The 24,297-nt window shown below is 40.2% G+C and overlaps 1 protein-coding gene across 1 annotated transcript in view; it reads right to left on the minus strand.

Moving 5' to 3' along the window:
• LOC146789242 (serum paraoxonase/arylesterase 2-like) overlaps window positions 1–24,297 on the minus strand; it is a 156,278-nt gene that overhangs the window by 97,255 nt on the left and 34,726 nt on the right. The window contains exons 3-4 of the mRNA XM_085630861.1: window positions 16,089–16,144; window positions 6,877–7,045 (exon numbers count right to left, since the gene is read on the minus strand). Coding sequence (XP_085486987.1) covers window positions 6,877–7,045; window positions 16,089–16,144 — 225 coding nt within the window. The remainder of the gene's footprint in view (window positions 1–6,876; window positions 7,046–16,088; window positions 16,145–24,297) is intronic.

The raw sequence follows: 24,297 nt of genomic DNA on the forward strand, positions 1-24,297 counted from the left end.
CCAACCCGTGCTCCTTTGCTTTTGGTCAGAACTTTTGACTTTGACCCGGTCCAGTGAGACCAGACAGTCACGGTTGGCTATTATGCTTTAAGGCACTACATTGCAGTTTGTTCTTTAAAAATTCATGACTCCAGTTCTATTGATTAGATGTTGGGCATTTTGGTCTTGTCTTATTTATTAAAGTTTGCTCTATTTTTCTAACCCGATGTCTGATCTTTTTGTGTGGTGTTTTCACTGTTTTACTGTCTGAAGTGTTGCACAAATACTTTGCACATTGCATCCAAGTTAAGCCTGACTGCTCTGTGCCAAGCTAACGGGGGGTTGATCACAGGTTCATTTGGGGTTTGCTTGTGCCGTACCCTGACTAGGATTGCAGTTGCTGCTTGACCAGGGCTTACACCCCAGTCAACCAACAACCCAACTTTTAACAGCCACACAGACATCTGAGGAGAGCACATTAACAAACTGAGCCATCCTACCCGAAAATGAATTTCCATAGATTATGTTAACTTGCAAACATTTTCCATTTAAGGTGTGTGAATTATATTTTACATGCAGTTGACTGTTGGTGCAAAAGCAACACAATAGTTCAAGAATATTGTGTAACTATTACTCACCTCTTTTACCTACATAGATCTCATCAATTATGTGTGTACAAGATATGTGAAAATTGTGGAGCCAGCAACTTGTCTTAGAAAAAGTACATCGGCACAACAGCCCCTTCATTTCCTGCGAGTATTGATTTTCCTGCAGATATGACAGGATGAAAGCTTACTATACACTTAAAACAGTGAACATCATTGAAAGGAGGAACAAGGATGTATCTGGAGCTTGGCATTGTTTCAGCATCTACAATCTTGCTAATGTGTTGGCAATAGGCCGGAGAAAAGAACAAATGTGTTCTGGGGCCATTGCTAGGCTTATGCTAAATACCAAAGGACTCAATTACAACTTCAAATCCAGCTTTGCTGCAGCAGTAGCACACCGAACACAGTAAGTACAGTTGTCAGAACATCATTAAAGTGAGGGGTTGACACAAGCAAAGACTGCAGCTGGCAGTTTTATTAGCGCCATCAAACTTAAAAGGCTCTTTTCAAAAGCTACCCAACGGCTTTCAGTTTAACAGTGTTGGTAAATCGAGAACTTGAAACATGGGCTTTAAACGGAAATGCTTCTATTGGAGGTGTCACACCCAAAAAGAAGAGACAGTTAAAAGTATACCGCAGGATTCTAAGAATAGCTGAAACAATGCTTGCTATAAAGCAATATGCACAGAAATGCCACTGAATCAAACACAACTGGAATGCATCTGGCAGGTTCATGCTTATAGCCTCATTTAGGGGCAGATTTACTAACATTTTGCGCCAGGTTCTCATCACAAAAGTGATGAAAAATGATGCAAAATATTTATTTGTGATTTCCTTTCCAGTGCAAAATTGTATTTGTCCTCAAATGTAGCCCTAAAGTAAAGGAAAGTAGTGCTATCGCTGTTTTGCATTTCTTTGTGTCACATGGTTGGGGTACCTTAGGTGGTAAACGGGCGTTCCTATACAACCACCCATGATTTGTGGCTTAATGCTCCAGCCACTAACATTAGTAGACAGGGCTTTGTGCCAAAAAGTAATGCCTCTTAGAGGTTGGAGTTAAAAATTAGAAATGTTTCATTTCTGCAAAATCGTCAGACTGTACATACACTGCACTGTACAATACACATCTAAAATGGGAATTTTTTTAAAGTTTTTCTATGCATGGAATTTTGTACCGAAATAACTCTCCTTCCAGTATGGCATTCCCATACTATCATCGCTCTCAGATCAGGTGTCTGTCCTTTGTGCAGGAGTTTTTATATAGAGTTGAGTAGCTCTGGAAGGTGGGCACCTCTGCCCAATCCAAGGGTGCCACATCATCATTCCACCTTTTCCCCAGCCCTCCTGCACTCTAAGATATCTAAAGTTGAAGACTTGAAGTTGTCTATGGAAGGCCCTGCCTTGGGAGCCTAATCCCTGCCTCATCTCCTCCCATCAAAGTATCAAAGGCAAGTCCCTCCTGTGTCCTGCTCCAAAGGTCTGGCCTTCCTTCTTTATTTCTGTGGGTTTGTCCAGACCAAGTGTAGCATAAACAGTTAGAACATGCAGATGTGTCCCCTGCCCGTCCTTTCCCAATAATAGTGCAAAGCACTGGTGAATGGCCATATCGTGTTAAGAGGACTTTAATTCTCCTGCTGGCCAGCAGAGTGACCCAATAGGCGGGGTCGAAGGTCTGGAATATGATTATGGTTGCGACAGGGAAATATGATAATTCTTCAAGTGCCATAAGGAGTATAGATATCACAAAACTGACCACTAAAATTGATGCCTGACTGGTATCTCTAGGTCTAAGTTAGGCAAAACTGTCCATTGTTACAGATTTCACTCATAGGTGTAATGCAGTGACCACACTGCCTTTTAAGTAATCATTACAGATGTACACTATATATGTCCACTCACATTATAGGGCCTCCATCAGGTCAGCTCCATTTCTTAAAGTGTCCTTTCTGCAATAGCCTACCTGCGTACAGACACCGTAATGAGCTTGAGGGTAGTCTCAGAGGGTCAGCCCCCACACTTGGGCTCATGTGTTTGTGTGCAACCATGCCAGATGCTCTTACCCTAGCAAAGCAGCAGTGGTCTTAGCTTAAAAGGCAGACTTGTATGTGTAGCACTTCCAGTCCATTTCCACAAAATTTACTCAGGTAATCAGTCGCTCATAGTAAAAGTCCAAACCAGGTAGACTGAAAGTAAAAAATCCAGGATGGAACCCATTTTCTACAATGACCAGTTCCCTATTCAACACGCGGTCTTGTTCACTGTTGTGGACGTTTGAGAGGAAGGAATGTAGAGACAGAACTATCTTCTGAGATAAATATTGTGCCTTAAATGTCGTTAAAATGTCTTAGCAGTTGGGCGTAGATTATCTGTTATCTGTTCCAATTGGTTGATATTTAGGACAATATTTTTATGTCGGACTATATTCTGACAATAATATTCTGGCACCACACAGTTGTGGAATATGTAGAAGTTATTTTATACTAATGTATTAGAAAAGTGCTGTTTCCTGTGTTGTTGCTCGGATTAAGTGTGGAGCTGTGGGGCCGGTTACTTTGTTCTCTATCTTTGTCCATTAGGCTTGATTAAGTTTGGTTTTGGAACATAGTGATCTTTTAGATCTCTGGACTTTAGTGTTTTCAAAGGATCTTGAGGTTTGTTGTATAGTTGTGTTGAGCTTTTCGTCTCTATATTCTTTGTGTCTGCATCAGGCTTGCTGAACTATAAGGTGTGCTTGGGAAATTGTTATAAAGGATGGTATGTTTCTTTAGCTTTCCCTAACCCTAACAATGTCAGAGTACCCCTTGAAACATTTTTGATCACTGACTCCTGAGAGAAGGGTAGGGACTACATTTCCCTACCCATCATCAATGCGGATTTCCTGCGATTCGTCATAGTGGAGCACTTGAACCCCTTTTTTCATCTTCCTCAAATTCATATTGTTGATTGTACTACTGAATATCGACATGAAGAACATCGACATACAAGAATATTGAGGACAGAATATCAAGGGGCAAAATGTCAAAAGGTAGGTGCATATAGAGAATTGTATATTTGCTATTCTTAACTCCACATCTACATACCTTGAAGATATATGTACTGTGTAGGTACATATGTGTGAAGTTTCGTATAGAAAACCTAGACTTACTTATCTGATATTCTGACTTAGATATTTAGTATGCTCGCCCATGTTAGCTGGATATTGATTTTGAAGTGAAAACAGCTAAGTTTAGGATCAGTGGCATCATGTGACAGAATCACACTCAGAAATGTTGTCTAGAGCCAAGTGACAAAGAATATAGGTGCTTTGTGGACATGCAATACATTGGTGCTACTCTGGACACCAACCTAATCAATGTCAGATCTAGTTTGGGACAGCAGACAGGAGCTACTGGACCCCAGTTGATGTCTTTGAGGTTATTTGCCAGTGGTGCCCTGTGGTCGTCCTACATAGGTAGTGTAAACTGGGCCAAGTACAAACATTTCCATTCATTACTCTCATTGCAGCAGGGGTAAGCAGTCACAGTGTTCATAGGGAAGTAGAGTGGATGCATGAGCTCAGCACTCAACAGTCAAATAACAGACAGAATAATGTAATGTGTAACCCAATAATTATCTTTATGAAAAAGAAAGTATTTGTAATCTCACAGCACGCCTAAATACTATACAAGCAAATGAATACTTCAGACAGGGTTGTCATCAGTTGTGCTTTAACCCTGAGGCTCTGCACTTTCCAATCCTTCCCAGTAACCATCCTGCTTCTTGTTATGGTCGAGATCCTGCTACTACTGTCCCCACTAGACTAGGCTATAGGCAAGGTTCAGAAATAAATTACTCAAACCATTTCACAAGTTACGTGTGCAATGTAGTTAGCAACTTTTGTTCCAAAATATTTCAGGAAGGCATTGCAGATTTGCTGTCACATCTCTCACTTGTCCCCAGGTGCATTTATGCTCGATGAATACCTGTTAGTGATTGGTGGCCGTCTGGGCTTTGCACCAGAAATGGGTGGCATTTCCACGTTGAAAAGGTAGCTCCTCTTTCACAGATCACCTCAGCAGCTGCCACAAGCATTACAATCTTTACAGAACTGGCTCTGGTGGCAGTCATATGCAGTGGTACCAGCTTTTGGCAGCAACATCTCTCCGGGGTCAGCTGCAGACTAACCCTTCAGCTAGCAAAAATTACAGCCTCAAAGGCAAGTCTTCTTTCTGGTGGGTTGGGGAGTTGTGGTCTCAAGGCTGGTTTGGGCCTACCAACTATGGCGGCAATTCAATCTCACTCTTCTCATTGGTGGTAGCACCAGTCATTCAACCCATAACTCAACTAGAGGTAGGCTGCCAGGCACCACAGAATGACACTCTCAGATGCAGTCTATTTTGCAGCTCTTCAACAACTGCACAGAAAGACCAGGGACCCCTTCATAGTTCAGGTTACTCCTCGGTTGCTGTTTCAGATTGTTATGCGTCCTCTAGGTGCTCCTTTGGCCAGAAACATGCTGGACCTCTCCTCTTTCTGGAAAGTTTCTGCTCCTGTAGGGCCTGGCACACTCCTTCCCACTCTAATCAGTCAGGTAGTTTTCAAGGCTCTTCAGACAGATCCTCAATTCTTCCAGCAGTATGTGCTGATTTAAGGTAATTTCCCCTCACCGCTGGGAGACAGGCTGTCAGACAGACACCAGCTATTATTGAAAGAAAATATCTTTAATTGTTCTACAGAGAACACTCTTACTTGTTCAAGGAGATCTTGAGACTGGAACACAGTGGGGTGGTTTGGATCTCCCACCTTTAAACACATTTACAATACAGGGGATGTGGATCCACTGTCTCATGTTTAGAACTGTTTGGGTTGCTTCCCTTTCAAATGTAATTTACAACCTGCTCTCCAAACAGAACCTTTGTGCAAAGTGAAGGCTCACACAGCAGGTAGCAGTGGGGCGGGCTCCACCTTCCAGATACAGTATTGCAGACAATATACTTCCTCGCTCTGGGTAAGCTATACTCACCTTCTCATCTTGTGCTATGCTACAACCAGAGGAATCTAAAATGGATACCAGTGTCCCTGATATTTAGACTTTATCTCTCTCTCTCACTTTTTCTCTCACACACACAGTCCTACTACCATATATCTGTAAATCGTTCACAGTATACATACTTGTGCTCAATATGCACACAGGATGCCTGTGCTAGATTCTTGGATTCACATACCAGCAGAACTTTGCATGAGTGGGGTCAGTACACCACTCTCTCAGTAACGCAGAAAATGGTTTGATCATTCATGTAAATAGCAAAACAGTATGTTGCTACCACCCCTTTATGTGATAGACCAAGAACAGAGACAGAAGTTCGCTCCCTGATTTGAGGGCATGCTTGGTGTGACCCTCAGGTGACAGGACAAATCCTGGAACCTCACAAGGTCAGTGACAGGCCTAAGCATTCATGCTTCTGCCAGATTAGCGTGAGACCAGGGCCAAAACAAAAGTCAGAATACTAGTTTCATATCCAGATGGGTTCTCAGGCAAGGGACACACACCCATATACCCTGCAGGGGAACATTCCCATCCCAACATATGCCTATCGGAGTCTGCAGGCAGTCCTCCTGGCAATGAAGTTGGATTGTACATGTGGGTTTGTGTTGTTGAGTTTTTTATTCTTATCAAGTATGCATTACACCTATTGGTGCATTTGTGTGTTTCTCCTTTACAGTGCGTACCCCTGAATATCCACGTTTTAAACGCTAGTTGTTTTGGGAGTAGAAGTACTATTTGAAAGCAGATGTTTTGGAGCCCCTGGGCATGCTTTAAATCTGTAGCATTAGCTTTTCTTAATACACATATTTTTTAACTTTATTTCCCATATGCCAAGAGGGAGTCCTGGTTGTCAAAATTGCACTTCTTTAGTTTCAATCAATGAGTTCTTTCATGTAGTGCCCCTCAAATGTTTATATTGTTTCCAGGTGTCCAAAAATTGTGCTGTTTTTCTTAGATGACTCATTTTGACTTAAAAGAGGGCTTCACAATTGGCAGTACTTAGATACATTCTCCTTAACAATGTCAATAGGTATATTTTGTTTAACTGCTTCTAATCATTGGGTTATATGCTTGCACTTTATTTTACTACTTGTTAAGTTTCATGCTTTTAAAATGATATAGTTATCTTATTCTGTCCAGTAATACTTTTATCTCAACTTTTGAATCAGGACATGAAATAAAATGAAAACATGCAAGATAAACAAGTAATGGTTTGACTCCATGCTGTGAATGCTTAATTTTTCTAATTTATGCTGATCATACCTTTGTCATCTATGTACACACTGATCCCGTGAGGGTTGAACGATTCAATATCAAATCCACTACTGATTCCAAGTACAACCGGCTTTGGGTCTTCTTCATTTAAGTCTAGAAGCAGCATGTTGCCATGTTCATCTGGTTTAAAGTTTGGCATTCCTGGAAATGTCAGACCCTTAAAGTGAAGAACAAATATTTTACAAGTGAAACATAATCAGTAAAGATTTCAGACAATATCTGATTATAAAACATATTTTGGTTACTTAAACCTTTATTAGACTCAATCCAACTTTTATATAGAGTAAAGATATATGCAGGATGAAGAGACCACTCAAAATTCTTTTGTGTGGCTAATCTATAGTATGTGGTATAACAATGAGGCAAAGAAGATTAAGAAATAAACAATTTGAACATTCACACCCATTGAATTAAAAAACAATAAAAGACTTATTAAAGGACTCAAAATGAAAGACAAATGGGAGTAAAGAATGAAGAAACACACACAGGAGTGTTAGTCACATCCCATTTGGTAACAGATGATTTAAATATAAGACAACTAAAGGACAAAAACATATTTTGGGGGTTATAAATGGCTTAACCATTTTAATTACCAACTGAAGAGTACAGCACTAAGACAGTACTTTATCCTATAGCAAAGGGAGTGTAACAGAACACCAAGAATACTTCCTAGAGGGACTTATTGCTGAGGGTTTTCAAAGTGGCCTCACCAAGATCCAAGTGGCTAGTGGGAGTATGGTGAAGTTAATAATCAATAGGATTGTGGTTAATTCTCTGTAGTGATCTTGCAGGTGTAGAACAATTTATACCTGAATGGGATTTGTTACAGTGGGTAGAAGCTGTTTCACTGGTTCTAAAGCTCTTTCAAAGTTCTTCCAACCCACCACAAAGGCAGATAAAGAAATCCCTCTAGTGGACTTCAGTCTCTGCTTGCTGGTACTTTTACTGTTTAGGTACTACCAGGTTACTTTTTCAGGCTTGTCACAGCAGGTAAAATAAACCAGTGCTGGGGTAATCTGTTCAAAATGTTGTCTTCCAAAGTCCTGGTACAAGATTTTTCTGATGCAGATAGATTTTGAATTTCCTCCAGTATGAAAAGTAAACATTCAGTAGTCCGAATACAGAAATAATGTCTAAAAATGCTGCACATTATTTATTCAAGATAAAGCAGTGCTTATCGGCCTTGTGAAAAAATTAGAAGGATTCTTCAACCTAACAATTGCAAAAGTGACCTGAAGGTTCTTCTGAGGTGTGGGGGATCCAGATGTCAACTGTGGAATACAATTCGGCTTACATTCTTTCAAACATCTAAATCTGAAAATATTACTCAGTCATTTTTTATTTACAACCGATTAACTCATACTTTTTGTGTATTTGTAATATTGATACACATTGATAATTCTATATCTAATTTATGTTGATCATGTAAATGTGAAGATGGAACCTTGCTTCGAGTGTTATTTTGTGTAAATATATTAATTTGTTTTGGTCCATGGAATGGTATAGTGCTTGCAGTTTAGCAGCACAAAGTTCCCCGCTCATTTAACATCATATTTGTATGTTCATTGATATGTTCTGACTGGAATTCGACTTCAAGATTATTGAACTTGTTTATTGCTGTTGCATTCATGCAAATATGTTCTGGTTGGATCATTTGTTTTACATTGTCACATCAGCCTTGAAGGAACTGAATACGTGATAACCACAGAACAGAAACTGCTTTTACTTTAGACATTAAAAAAAAATGCATAATGAATTGTTATGGCTGCCTCTAACTAACTTTTTATACACTTGTTCTGCACTTTAATTAAGTTTGCAGACTTAGAATGTTTTAGTCATTCGTTCTAATTTCTTATTTATTTTCCTAACTTCTTTCTTACTTTTACTTCTTTGTATATATATTTTCCTTTCCTTCATTTTTATATCCCTAAAAAATAAAATAGTATATCTTTCTATTAGTATAGTAATCTATTTTTATATTTGTTGATATTATTGTATGTTTTATTTTATTTTTTATGTCATATAATAGTGCTTTCATTGCTTTAATAAAATTGTGTTAAACTAATAACAAATCTAACCAAATATAATCCTCTTATTGAAAGTTTTGTCTGCTTCGAACAAGCCAACAAAATCACATCTATGTAAGCATCCTTTCCTATTTAAAAAAAAAAAAAGAAATAAAGTCTTCAAGCAAAAGATCCTATTTTCTACCGTCTATCTAATCTTTCCGTGACACATTGTGCCTGATTTAGATTTCTGCAGATGGGTTATTTCATCACAATGGTGATGGATACCCCATTTCTTGAGAACTAAATTCCATTATTTTCTTTGGGATTTAGATTTCGGCAGATGGTATATCCGTCACCGTTGTGACAGAGTAACCCTTCTGCCGGAAATGGAACCAGGCTCTAAGTCTTCAGAGCTCTACTCCACAGTTTAGTTATTTTCTGTCTGAATACTTTTTTAGCAATTATCCAATGACTTAATTTCAAATGTCAAAGCCTTAATTCATGCAACAAAGTATTAAACTCACCCTGTCTGGTACTTATGACTCACATGTTGAAATTCATTTTCTGACTGCTCTTTGTGGTTTTTCTGTAGAATGGTTATGTTTATGGTCGGATTGTAAAAAAAAGAGTCCTGAAGAAGGCGCTGTGAATGTCTGATAAGAGAAACAGTGATCAACCTGTTTTCACAACACTGTGACACAATATTATGTTTATTTTATGTTATGTTTCACCAAGTATTGCCTTCTTTGTTGATTCATTGTCCTTGTTGTTCACAAGTTTGGATAAGATTTTAATAACAACACAGATGGGATCTCTCATTAGAGATGCTGCTATTCAAGCAACTATACATTCTAATGTTATGTATGAGAAAAGTATTGCTTTTTATCATTTTTCTTCCACAGACTTGAAATAATATTTATTAGAAAGATACTATCAATTTAGCAGTCTGGCGAAATTTGTTAATCAATAGCTAGCATTCATTTAAATTGATGGAATCAATAACTTTTAATTAAGTTCTCTTCACCCACAATGCCTTGTTAATTAAAGAGCATGTTGCAACGTGCTGTGATACATGTGTTAATGATGATCAATATGGACAAAAATAATGCAAGTGGTATAGTAGCCTCATAGAGACAATTGCAAATTATAAGGGCAAAGGACAACTTTAAGAGGGGCTATCAACTTCTCCTTTTGAACAACCATACTTACTGGAATGGGTGTAGGTCAGCTATCAGCAATTCCATGCAAGAGTGCTATGGCTTCATTGTGACCAGAAGCATCAAAACCAGTGTGAAGATTCAGAAGCTCTCCAAACTACTGGTTTTCTGTCTCTTCCCACAAACAACTCTAGTCTTTGTCATCTGGTTTGGGGATTAAACTCTAACCTACCCCACAGATGTAACAATACAACGCTAACCTGGATATCCTGCCTCTATGTAGAGCTACTGCTTTTTCTCTGCATGTTTTAATGAAAGAGTTGGGAAGGATACATGAAAGGATATTTCCAAGGAAAGTCATTCTCTGACATTCTAGATCATTGGTCTAACCCCATTGTAAAGTGTATCTTGATTGTTTGGCTTTGATTTCATTAGTAATTCACAGCGATTTGCATGCCTGCATGTGAGCACTCTGTAGTTTAGTACTAGTAACTGTACACGTATGTTCTGATGCAAGTATAAAGGCACTCTTGTGAGACTGATCACTTAGTAAAAAGTGCTGAAATCCATATAATCCAGTTTTTATAAATCCAGTATTTATAATCTAGTGTTATAAATCCAATATTTTGGATTTCTAACACTCGCGTCACCTTGGAAAAGTCCATTGATTATTTATAACCTTTTGGAGCACTGAACACCATAGTCCAACAAAATATTTGTTTTTTTATTGCCACAAAAAACATATACACTGGATTTGTAAATTGCTATGAATCCCAATTTGATACCTGCCCCTGCTTTCGCAGGAACACAAGGGAGCATATAAGAACAACAATATGTGTACTGTAGCAGGTTTCTGTACTTTAAAACAAATGTAACACAACAAGACCCCCAATTGTAATATCAAGTGAAAGAATCAGTACTGTCATCTGGGCGATGCATGCAAAACACATATCAGAAGATACTTTTGTTTCACAGAGACAGTAAAATTACAATTGTACTTGGGCAACACTTCTGTCTCCCCTGGGCATAGACAGCAGGTTAAAGAAGTTGATCTCTCCTATCTAAACCAGTGACCATTTCACAAAATTAGTTCTGTCTATGACTCATTTTTTCTTCAATATTGTCTAAATTACTTTTTCCCTCACCAATTTAGCATGCACATTTTATACATAAGGAATAGTTGAACTGGCAAAAAAAACGTTGCCACTAAAACTGGATCACCTTGAACATTATATTTTAATTTTACAGCAATTGATGAACTGGAACTAAAACCTGAAAATGGGATTTTACTTCAACTGCTTCGTTGTACAGGAACATTTGCTCAAATTCTCATTAATACTGCAAAGCTTAAGATGAGAACTGCAATTGATGGAAATCCTATAGCGATTTTCCTAAATCCTAAAATATTTATACCCAATGCTTTAAAATGGGAAGGCGTTTAAGACACATCCATGTAAGAAAAAAACAACTTTCTCTTTCTGGCCCATCTTGTGTCTAGTGGTCATTAAATATTTAGGCCCTAGAAGCAAAACATTATAATTGTTTTCTCTACACTGCAACTTTTGGAAACAAATGAAGTTCAATTGATTTTCTCAAGATTTTTTTGTTTGATTATTCCTTAACATTTGGGTATTTATACACTGGGCTCTAAGAATCTGGGGTAGCCTTCCCTAAGAATTTCCCTTGCATTTTGGGCATCTTCTTTTGTGTGTGCTGTAAGTCTGAAACACTCCATTAAATTTCCTAGAATATATTGCATTTACCGGCTCTCCATAGATTGTTTCAGCAGATTTTGTACAAGGGACGCTGACAGTTGAAGGTTGCTGCTATTCAGAGATGCTAAAACATCATCTTTCACATTTACAAATGTCCCAGGGATTAAATATTGGTTTCAAAACCCTCCTTCAAATAAACTCAAGACCTTGTTGTTCCCACCTGGGTAATGGCAAATATAGCACGGTAATTACCCCATCCCACCCCCTCCCCTCTAATTTTCTTCTAACCAGATCTGAATACCAGAAGTAGAAATAAATGGATGTAAATTCTGAAAAATTAATGGGATATTTAAATAGTTTTAATTTTGATTAAAAGAATATTAGGGAATTGTCAGCCAAGCTTGTTTATTTCTTTTCCATTACAAGGTAATCCTCATGAACAAGTATTATATTACCTGCTTCTTAACTAAACATTTACACAGCATTCCAAAGGTTGGATAGCTGGTGATTTCTAATTGAGAGGTCTGAATATTGTTTTAGGGGATTATCAGAGAGTCGGCTGTCTTTATTAAGCACCTGCCATATGAAGTGCTTTAATAAACTTATTTGAGCAGATTTTAGGTTTAGGTAGAACATAAAGAAGGATGCTCCATCGATTTTGGTCTGTTTGTGCAATTTAAATTTCATGAAACACACAAAGGTGATGGGAGGCTGCTTCCAATAAGTCTAACCACTGGCAGTAACTCGGGGTAGCACTCCAACCCATTGTTCTTTTGCGCACCATGCCACCTTGTACATAGCCATATGCAAATCAGTCTTGACCCTGCTCCTCATGGGAATAGTCCAGACCGAAGCCAGGTCCTTCCCTGAATTGACGCATGCAACCCAGGACAGGTTTATACCTAGTGGTCTCATGTGGAGGAGGGTCAATATTGATTTTCATATAGCTAGGTCCAAACTGATGTGGCCTGGTGAGCAAAAGATGGATGGGTTAGAGTGGTACCTCAAGCTACTGCCAGTGGTTAAACTTATTGCAAGCAGCCTTCCTTCACCTTTTGTGTTCAATTTCAGTTTTCAACTTGACTTGCCTGTATAGTACTATCTGATAGCTCAGTTCAGTGAGTCCTACATAATGCCATGTTGCAGAATAGTTGTACTGTAATTGGCCCAGTCGTGCCACTCAACCATGCTTTTAGCAATTGTGATACTGGTAATGTTGTTCGACAGAGGAGAGGTAAGATGTACAACTCAAGATTTCGTGTGACATTAGCTATCTGGTTTCTGATTGTTGTAGCATTGGACTGGTGGAGTCTCGAGACCTGACGGCTCTGTACTATAGGGTTGCCAGTCCTAGCAGATTCCCCATCAACTGCTATTCAAGTTGGACTCAGTTTGGAGTCTCTAGATTTATGAAGGAGATAAAGGCCAGATGAGCGAGGTGGTGTACTTGGCAATACAATTCCATTTTCAGCAGTCTCAGTCCACTTGAAGTTGTCATATATAACTTATCCATTTTAGATCTCGGCTTTTGGTTATCCCAAAAGCATTGCTTGATTGCCATTTCAATGTCCTTCAGTATTTCCTGGTGTATCTGAACAAGCAGCATGCTGAGCACCTAATTGTTGGTATGGACTGTGCTCAGAAATATAGTTGTAATTGTTTACCTCTCTTAAAGTTTATTTTCAATCTTTCTATTAGCGAATGTCCATTTTCTATCGTAATTGTTGAAATATTCTGATCCAAAAGCACAAATATTTCCTCGTGTGCGGCATCTACCTAAAGGACAAGTATGCAATCGCTACTTTAGTGGTTAAAGTGTTCAAGGGCAGCACAGCAGTCTTGCCCTGTTTATTGTGAAACCAGAGAACACCAGAAAGGCCCACACTGTGTGCTCTAGACAGAAGTCTGCCTTCTACAACAAGTACTGACATTCCTTCATGCTTTGCCCCTTCCAGAAGAGTTGTTTGAGGGAACCCCACATGCATTTCCCCCACATGCCTTGACAACACAGTCAATACCCTGACTGTGACATTACAATGCGTTACTTTACACAGCAAGTTGTTACAACAACTTGCTTTAGGGGGCACTGGACCTTGCGAGTCTACGCAACAGTAGGGAAGGAGTTGGACTTAAAAATTTTACGCAGGTCCAACAATGCACCCCCTGCCACTAGTCGCTGTAATGACTTGCTGGTTAGAGTAACATGTGGTAATATAGCGGTCGGGTTAGTGACTACATTGAAAAGGCTAGTCATTGTTGAGACTGCGAGGTAAAGGATGTTTCCCTTCCAGAAGGGAGCACAAGCAACCCCTGACTGGTCTGGCCTATTTGAGTAACATCAGTTGGCACAGCTTAAATACTAGGACCCAGGTCTGTGCATGCCAGTCGCACTTCGAGCTTCAATTGCAACAAGCAGCATGGTGATGGATGGAATGCTTGAATTAATCTCTACCTTTGGCAATTACTCAGGCGGCATTAGTGTCTTTTAGGTAGGCATTTTGCCTCCAACACACAAGAGGAATGTTTGCAATTAGTCTAAACCACTGGCAATCGCTCTGGGTACCTCCACCTTTTGCAATGATTGTCAATAATGACTCTGCTCCTCATAGGAACAGTCCATCATGCACTATAGATAAGATCCCTCCAGAATGGAACACAAGCAACTGTAGATGGGGTTCGTCAACATCAGGCCTCATTGTTGAAGTACAGCAATGGTCCTGTGGCACAGCATGCATGGGCCTCGAGTTTCGGCAAAACCAGGTCTACGGAGGGCATTGCATCAAATACCCAAATGGTAATGAGAGGAATGCTTGCAAATAGTTTACCTTACTGCAGTTGCTCTGGGTTGCATTTCGACCCATCGTTTTTTGCCAATTGTTCTGCTCTAGACAGAGACCCACGCTATGCAAATCAGTACTGATCCTGCTCCTTAATGAAACAATCCAACTCAAATGGCCAGGTGAAGCCCTCTCCAAAAGGAACACAAGCAACCCCAGATGACTTTCAGGTCTTTTTAGTTAGGTATAGATTTAATCCTGTGGCACAGCAAGGAAGGGAACCATGTCTGGCATATCATTTGACAGTAAGAACATTACTTCAAAAACGCAGAAGATAATGGGAGGAATTCTTGCAAACATTCACAACCACTGGCAATCGCTTCTAGTAGACCAGCCTTATGCAAATTGGCATTGACCCTGCTCCTCATGGGAACAGTTCAGTTTGAACTGCAGATGCGATCCCTCCAGAATGGAACACAAAAAAACCCTTTTAGGTTTCAGTATTGTTATGCCTTGTCATTGAGGTATAGCTTTGACCCTGTGGCACAGCAAGCAAGGGAGTCTAGTCTGGGCATCCCCTTGGCTATATAGGCCATTGCACCAAACAAACCAGAGGTGATGGTAGGAAGGCTTGCACATAGTCTGATTCACTGGCAATTACTCTAGGTAGCATTCCTACCCATTGTTTTCTGCCCACTGAGTTCCTCTAGACATTGGCTCCCCTTATGCAAATCAGTACTGACCCTGCTGCTCATGGGAACAGACCATCACAAACCTACTGAAATGGTCTACCTAACTGCTTTCTTGTACAAGGTACTTTTTTGGGCTGCCCCTCGTTTCATTTACAATTCAATGCTCACACTACTAATTGTTTTGTGACATCTATTTATCAAGCATTTAATTTCTTTGAATTGTTTGATATATCAGGGGTTCTCATAGAAAGAAAACATTTACTTTGGTTTATTATACAAAGATGGCTTATCACAAAAAGAATTGCACAAATCAATCGCAAGTTTAGTCCCTTAAACTAAGCTGCAGGATTATCTGTTAACAATTAGTTCTTTGGTGCAGACAATTTTGTCTTCCCAATTTCTGTATCATCACAGAAATTGCCAACTCTTTTCATAAAATTGTTACAGGAATGGGCTAGGACGGTTTTGACTTGAGTGAAAACAAAAAGCACGACAAGCATTAGCAAAGACATTGAGATGTCTGGCGCTAGCTCCCAGCCTTTTGACCTTAATAAGCAACTTAATAAGTGTTAAAATCATTTAGAGGCTCATAACAAAAGTGATTTGTCCGAGCGGAGAGTGACAGCTTGAATGTCAACAAATAGTGTTGTCTACGCGCAAGTTAATGGGATTCAAGCATCGAGCTATTAGGCAAAAATTATATTTCTTGACTGCTAAGTTTGAAAAAAGAGGATTTATCTTTTTCACATGTTTCTGTTAAACGTGCAAAGAATCACATTCCTCTCCAACTTTATCATATTTCAGTGCTCATAAAATATTACACAGTGAGGGACATCAGGATTTTACTTACAGCGCTCATGAAGGCAATTCCTTTTGGAAGGACGTCAACATCTTCAGCACCAGTCTCTGCAATAAAAGAACAGTACAAGGCATTCCTCAGAACTGTATGCTTAGGTATATTTAGTATGGACGCTTTCTAGGTAATTTATTTCTAAAATACATTAAAAAAATAATTTAAATAGGCAGTATTTACGAGTGATTAGGTAGGGATAGTTATGTAGCTCTATATAACAAGCATTTGCACTGCACCAGGTCTCGCATTTGTGAGAGTTTGAGCTATTGGCATTGTAAATGATAATGCCTTTTATTTATGTGTTTAGAAAACCAAAAAGCAATGCATAAACAAACTGCTGCAAATGCAAGACCTTTGCGGAAACTGCGCTAGTTTGTGGGGGAAGAGACGGACAGGGCAGAGTACAGTTATGAAAGGACACACGAAAGACAGTCAGCTTGCAAGCAAGAGAGATCCAGTGAGTGGAGGGACACCCATCGAGATACAGTCTGAAGATACATAAGAGATAACCAGACTGAAGGTATGCAAGAGACAGCTAGTAAGAGAGGGAGCAGAACTCGGACAATGAAAGTAATTGACAGGCACCAATGGCAAAGGAGAGGTAGGTAGTGTGAAGGTAGCAAGAGTACAGTCAGTAAGGGGACACCAAAAGACATAGTGAAAGCAAGAGAGATCCAGTGTGAGGGGAGCAAGACAGAAATAAGAGACAAGCAGTGAAAAGGTACGTGAGAGACAGTCTGAAGGTACCAAAGAGACAGCCAGAGTGAGGGTATGCTGGAAAATGAATTCCAGTGATTCCATGGAAGGGTGACCTTAAAATCTTACTTGGATGTTTTGAATTTTTTCAAGAAAAAAGGATTTCACATGGCTCTCGTGAAGGTATTAAATGCGTCTGTATTTAAAAGGTCTTCCAAAATGGGGAGAATTTGCCTGGCTTGGTTTTTAGCTATTTCAAATCAGGAAAAAAAAAAATAATCTCCACACAAGGACTTTATAGTTCAAGGTGATACTCAGTGTTTGGAGGAAAGTGGGTGGGATGGCAGAAGGTCATCAAGTTCAGTAGCATTGGATGGATGCAGTTGAGATTAAAAGGAAGTGATGATGAAGTTGAGAGTGCTACACATGATGTGTGTAGGTGTAATGACATGTTGTTTCATGCTAAAATGTTTATGATTTCATCAAGCGCAAATTGCATCTTCATTGTGCCAGGGTATTTTGGAAGAATGAGATAATGGGTTCCTAGATGTGAGGATAATGCATGCATTTGTGAAAAGGTCAGCAATTTCCTCACTTCAGGTGTTGCTATGGTCAAGTGGTCTCTAGATAAGGTCAAGGTATCTGTGGAAATGGGGAAATTACAGGTGAGCATATAGGTTCCTAGAGAAATCAGAGCTACAATTTTGAAGGTGACAAAATAAGTTCCAAGAAAGGAGGTCTATATTTTACAGATGACTCTAAGAGGCAGATTTCATTTTGTTTTACGGAACACAACGCAATAAAGCACGGCAAGGCAACCTGCTGCGCTGCATTGCATGAGAGAACAGATATAGAGAACAGAAATATGCCATATCTACTAAGATATGGTGCAATTCTGCTCCCTCCCTGCACTGGTGCACTGTGTGCAGCCTAGTGCCAACGCAAGCACCCTTGCACCATGTTGCAAGGGATCATGTGTCATAGCCAGGATTATTTTTGTGCTTGAAGGTACCCCTCCTTAGAGGAATTTTCCTCTTCCTCTTTAAATGTGTGCTGCATTGCTCAGGACACATTGAAAGAGGAAGTAACAAGGAGAATTAAAGCTATTTCTCCTCATTACACCTCTGTCGGGGAAGCGCATTATCTTGGTGCAAACTCAGGATAAAAAATCTTTGGAACTCTGGATTTGCGTCAATATACATGGGTGGATGGTGGGAATGCCTGTGCTCCACCCATGTCATCCTACCCAATGTAAAGTAACGCAGGCAGCGCTGTGTGCTGCGTTGTGTTACGTTGTATTTACTAAACCACAGAAAGTGTCTTTGTGGGACTTAGTAAATGCCAAAAAGGATTTTGCGTAGGGGCAGCACTACAGAAGTGACACAGCCCTGATGCTAATTTTTTCTAAAACTGTCCCTTTTGTGTTTTGTGTACATATTTTCTAATCAAAGTGTTGAATTCTGCACTGTCTAGAGATAAGGGTATGCAGGCTGTGTATGTGCGAGTGAGTCATGTTTTAGTTATGAAGAGTGCATTGAGGTTGTGTGTGATGATAATAGAATGTAGAATAAGCACTGAGAAGGAAAAGGTGTTAGGTTGTTTCTGATCGTAGTTGGGTGTGTTCAATATGATGTGAAGGAGGATGGGGTTGATTTACTTAGAGTCAGGTGAATAATTGGGAAGTGTGGTGCATTGCATTTGAGAGGTTATTGGGGGGCATTAACCCTATAGGATTTGTCATTGTCACCACACCTTGAAGTTTGCCTGGTGGGTAACCAGTTACTGCCCTGGCACATGAGAGAGATCAAAACTACTGATGAAATGCGTGGCAGAAAAATGCTTTCTATCAAAGACATACTAATCTAGCAGTCAAAAATAAGCCTTGTATTTTTTTTTAAGGATTTGTACAGAATCAACCCTACCATTCTTGCTTGTGATGTGTAAGATTTTTCTCCTGCATCTCACATTAACTTAATTGTTTTAGGCAACTCCATTGTACTTTTGTTTTATTGAACATTTTGAAATTACGTGTTTTTTGTGTAGCATGGTACTGATCCTGTGACGAAAGTGCACTAAACGGGTAATCATCCTTATAAGAAATGTACATTATGGTATGTCATTTTTACATAACTACAATTGTATACAGAATTTAAAATTCTCTCTGAGGTTCAATATCTATGTGGAAGCATTTTCTTTCTGAAGATTTTTAACATATCAAAAGACGTTAGACAAACTGTTACAATATGTAATTAATAGGTTATTATATCAATTTGGTGTAAGCTAGATCTCCTTTACATCCTTATTTGTATTGGTATATTCTGTAACCTTGTTCCCCCATGTTACTTAACATTGGTACCTTCCCTCTGTCTCTGGGAGGCTACCTTAGAATGTTCAGGTGTGGCAGTTTCTGCACAGTTGACGGAGAGAGGATACCGGCAATAAAGAATTAAACTTACCTGCCTGAAGAATTAGTCTTTTTATCACTGGCAACGATCTGTGGAAGGGGACAGATGACACCTGACCCTCCCCTTTTGATGTACTACTCTACCAGTCATTAAATAAGGTACTGTTTTATGTTTGGGATACTCCATGAGGCTCTTCTTGTGACCTGCATCATCACAACTTTGAAGACCCACCTCTTGCTTTGGAGAGTTTTCTGTCCCTGGCTTCCCTCACCTTGCGGGGACTGTGGGGGGAACTGCGTATTACCTTCGTCTCACCAGTGGCACACCAACTATGGAGGACTTTTGCTGAGGCTTCTCTGTCACTTTTCCACGGTGGCTGCCAAGAGTTTCTCTGAGGCGTTCCTCATAATTTCCCCCTGGTAGCTACCAGCATGCTGGCGCATGGGTGGTGCGCATTGTTGTGATAAGCAAGTGTCAGCTGTGGAGCAAATTGTTGGCATTGGCGCCTCCGCTGAATTTCGTAAGGAGCGCTGAGGCTGTGCTCTCCTTCTCGCCCTCCACATTCATTATTACCACCACCACTGCTCTGGATTCAGGGACTCCAGAGGAGCGCTGAGGTCATCGAAGGAGCACTGAGGCATTTGCCTTTCCCTCACATGCTCTTTTCTGCCTCTCCTCTCGTCTCTGCAGCGGCTTCTCCTGGAACTTCGCCTCGGCTCGCTTCCGCCTTCTCTCTTCCCGGAGGTGTGGTGTTCTGCTTGGGGGGTGGCTCTGCAGTCTTAGGCGGAGCCTTACTTTCCAGTCATTCGCTCTAGGAGCGGTTCTCTCCACCTCCTCGGGCTTTCCTCTTCAAAGCTGCATTCAAGGAGAGCTATTTGCTGATATTCGTCCTCACTAGGCAGTCTGTCATTTCACGGTGACACGCAGAACCTAAGCTCCTGTTCACATTCTACAGCGTGTCATTTCACGGTGACATCCACACCTTGGGGCATCGGTGCACTTCACTCCAGCGTGCCATTTCACGGTGACACACACACCTTGGTGCTATTTATTCTCACCATTACAGCGTGTTTTCTACAGCATCATTTCACTGTGACACGCACACCTAAGCTCCTGCTCACTTTAATACAGAATGTCTTTTCACAGTGACGCGCACACCTTGGTGCATTTGTCCTCACCTTTACAGCATGGTTTCTACAGCATTATTTCACAGTGACATGCACACCTGGGGGCATTGGTGCACTTTTCCCCAGCATGCCACAGTTCACCTTTGCAGCGTGTCCTTTCACAGTGACACCCACACTGATTTTCTTCATAATTTTCCAGTGTGCCGGATAACTGTGATTCCTTCTTTATTCTGGAATTTTATGATACAGAGTGCATTTTTTCCTATATACAAAGTCATTTTGTACATTGTATGTCTCCACACCATATTGCATTTCCTTCCAGCTTCTTCATTTCTAACATGTAATACTCCCTGCATATTTTGCTTCTTGTTGACTCCCTCAATTGTTATAATGGCTGCCGCTAGTATGTCCCAACCTGCACCATTTTTGAACGAATTCGGTGAACCCAACATCTCATGGAAGGAATGGGAGAATATTTTTGAGTCATACCTTATAGCAATCGGGGAAGAAAAATGTAGTACCTTAAGGAAACAGCACATGCTTTTACACAGTTTGGGTCAGATGGTAGGAAAATATTTGAAACATTACCAGAACCTGAGAGTGATACAGGTGAGGAGGACGATGAAGACACCTACAAAACCACCTTGTTGAAACTACGAATCCACTTTGGTGACAAAGTAAACATAGTGCTGGAAAGACACAAATTCTTTAGTCGTTCCACACAAGAAAGCATTTCCATCTATGTAGCAGCACTCAGAGGTCTCAGCAATCTATGTGAGTTCCACGACCTGAATGATTCCCTAATCAGACCAACTGGTACGTTGTACAAACAATAAAAAAATTCAAAAACAAACAATCAAACCTTCAAGAGGCCATAGAAGTAGCCAAATCAATAGAGCACACAGCCATCTGTTTAAAGGAAATAAATTCTCCAGACTCCAATGACAATGTGGCAGAAATAACCAATTTAGAGGCGGAATTGGAAGTTTACAAAATAAAGAATGACACTTGGCGCAACCAGGAGATTCAGAAAATGGTAAAGTTAAATGCTTCCGCTGTGGGAGCAGCAATCATTTAGCCAATAACCCCAAATTGTCAAGCCAAATCAGCTATGTGCAGGAAATGCAACAAAAGGGGTCATCTAGCAAGAGTTTGCAGGAGTTTTCAAAGAAAAACTTGGGGAAAATGTGCCCCCGATGACAAATCTCAAGTCAAGAAAATCATACTACAAATTAATGAAATTGATAACGACAATCACCAACGATATCCTGAATGCAATGTATCCATTGATGGCAAAGCTAATAAAATGTTTGCAGACTCATGCTCTCCTTTCGCTCTCGTGAACTATTCGGACTTTAAATCCATTTTTAGTAAAGAACAAAATAAGTTATGTAAAGCAGACATATCACCCAGTAGATACAATAAGGACCCCATACCGATGAAAGGCATGATCAAATCCCTCATCTCCTCTAAATATCGTTCTACAGTGGGCAAAGTATATGTTGTAGAAAATGGATCTAATTTATTAGGATGGCAACATCAGAGAGAACTGGGCATCAAACTGGCCCCTAATAATCCAGAACAGGTTTTAGCAATAAATCCTTCAAGCAACAGTGACCACATTGCCAACGAATTCCCCAAAGTTTTTTCAGAAGATTTAGGCTTACTAAAAGATTTCCAACACAAAATTCTATTAAAACAAAACGCCAAAGCAGTGATACACAAAACTAGACCTATACCCCACCTTATGTGGGAACCCCTGAAAAGAGAGTTGCCTGGATTAGAAAGGTTGGACATCATACAACCCATTGATTACTCTGAATGGGTTGCCCCCATTGTTATCGCAGAAAAGAACCACAGGCAAGACATTAGAATGTGCATTGACTTACGCGATCTAAACAACAGCATCTGGAAAGAAAGACACCCATTACCTCGCATCCATGAGATGTTAAGCACTATGGGGGAAGCCACTTGTTTCAGTGTTCTTGATCTCTCCATGGCATATCACCAGGTAGAGTTACACCCAGATTCCAGATGCCTCACCACATTCACTACACCAATGGGTACATATATGTTCTGTCGCATGCCTTTAGGATTGGCCTCTGTGGCAGCAGTGTTTCAAAAAATAATGCAACATGTTTTAGAAGGTGTACCCAAGACATTATGTTTTCAAGATGATGTGTTGATTTACGGCGCTACCATTGATGAACACAACAAGATTCTGAGGGAAGTCCTTTCCAAATTCAAGAGTGCAGGACTCACATTAAAGAAAGAAAAGTGTCAGTTCGGTGTGGAAGCAGTAGAATATTTGGGACACTGCATTGCAAAGGAAGGTTTAAAAAAAAAATACTGCTGGCAAGAAGCAGAGAAAGATGCTCCAGCACCTGCCAACATAGATGAACTTAAGTCATTCTTAGGGCTGGCAGAATATATGGCAATATATGTAGATCAATTTGCAGACCTAACCTCTAGCCTGAGAGAACTCACAAAGAACCACACACACTTCCAGTGGTCAGTCGAACATCAAGCCTCATTCTTGAAAGTAAAAGATGCCATTCTTTCAGCTCCACACTTATGCAATTTTGAACACAATCGCAAAACTAAACTTACCACTGACGCAAGCAACAAGGGCTTAGGAGCTGCTCTCTCCCAAATAATGGATGACAAGGAAAGAATTGTTGCATTCGCCTCACACACCCTCACTAAAGCAGAAGTGAACTACTCGGTGGTAGAAAGGGAAGCCCTAGCCTGTTTCTGGGGTGTAAAACATTTTAAATTCTTCCTATGAGGCATTCAATTCTGCATACGTACTGACCACAACCCCCTAATCTTCATGTTTAATCCAAAAAATACTTCTTGTAACACTCTCCGCATAGCCAAATGGATCCTTGGGTTAGAGGGTTTCTGCTTTAGAGTAGAATATGTTCCTGGTATTCACAATTCTGCAGCAGACTTTCTTTCAAGAAGCCCTTCAGATAAGGTGGAGCAATTTGAGACCCCTGAATACCCCATTCATCAACTCAATCCCACCACCATTACTTCTCAAGAATGGTCAGAATGTATGAACAAAGACACCACCATGACACAACTTTTAACTTACACGGTACAGGGTTGGCCCACTTACACTGATTCAGTAAGTGAGGATATCAAGAAATTATGGGAAGTTCGTCATGAGCTCAACATTGATCAGGGAGTCCTATTTAGGAATGACAAAATAATACCACCCGCACCCCTTAGATACAAAATTGTTGATCTTGTACATGAGGGTCACCTTGGCAGCAGTTTAACTAAAGCTAGACTGCTTGAACGTTACTGGTTCCCCAACACAGACTTGATTGTGGAAGACAAGGTAAAAAACTGTTTAACTTGTGCCAATAGCAATACATCCAAAACAACTAGGAAAGCCCCCATTTCTCCTATATCAGTACCAGACAAACCATGGGAGAAGATTGCCCTTGACATAATTTGTCCTTTCAATCTCAAAGGAGTGTTAAAACGATTTGCTTTGGTCTTAATAGACTACCATTCTCACTGGACTATAATGAAGATATTCAATCAAATTACCACAGACTCTGTCATCCAATTTCTCAAAGGCGCCTTTGTCATGGAAGGCATTCCTTCCACTATAATTACCGACAACTGTGTTCAATTTACTTCATACATCATGACAGAGTTTCTTGATAATTTGAATATAATTCACCAAAAAACAACCCTTGATTGTCCCAAGGCCAAAGGCCTGGTAGAAAGGATGAATCATATGATCAAAGATTGTATACAATTAGCTAGCGCTAACAGGATCCCAGTAGAACAGGCTGTACAAGAGATGTTATGGGCCTACCACACCACCCCAAACCAGGTTACAGGCATTTCCCCGTTCTCTGCCCTTAAAGGAAGAAAACCCTGCACCAATTTCTTCCCCAACCGGTTGGGAGGTGGAACCAGCGTTATGCGCAACATTCAAGCCGCCAAAGACACAAT

Source organism: Triturus cristatus, chromosome 10 (assembly GCF_964204655.1).
Source record: "Triturus cristatus chromosome 10, aTriCri1.1, whole genome shotgun sequence".
Lineage (NCBI taxonomy): Eukaryota > Metazoa > Chordata > Amphibia > Caudata > Salamandridae > Triturus > Triturus cristatus.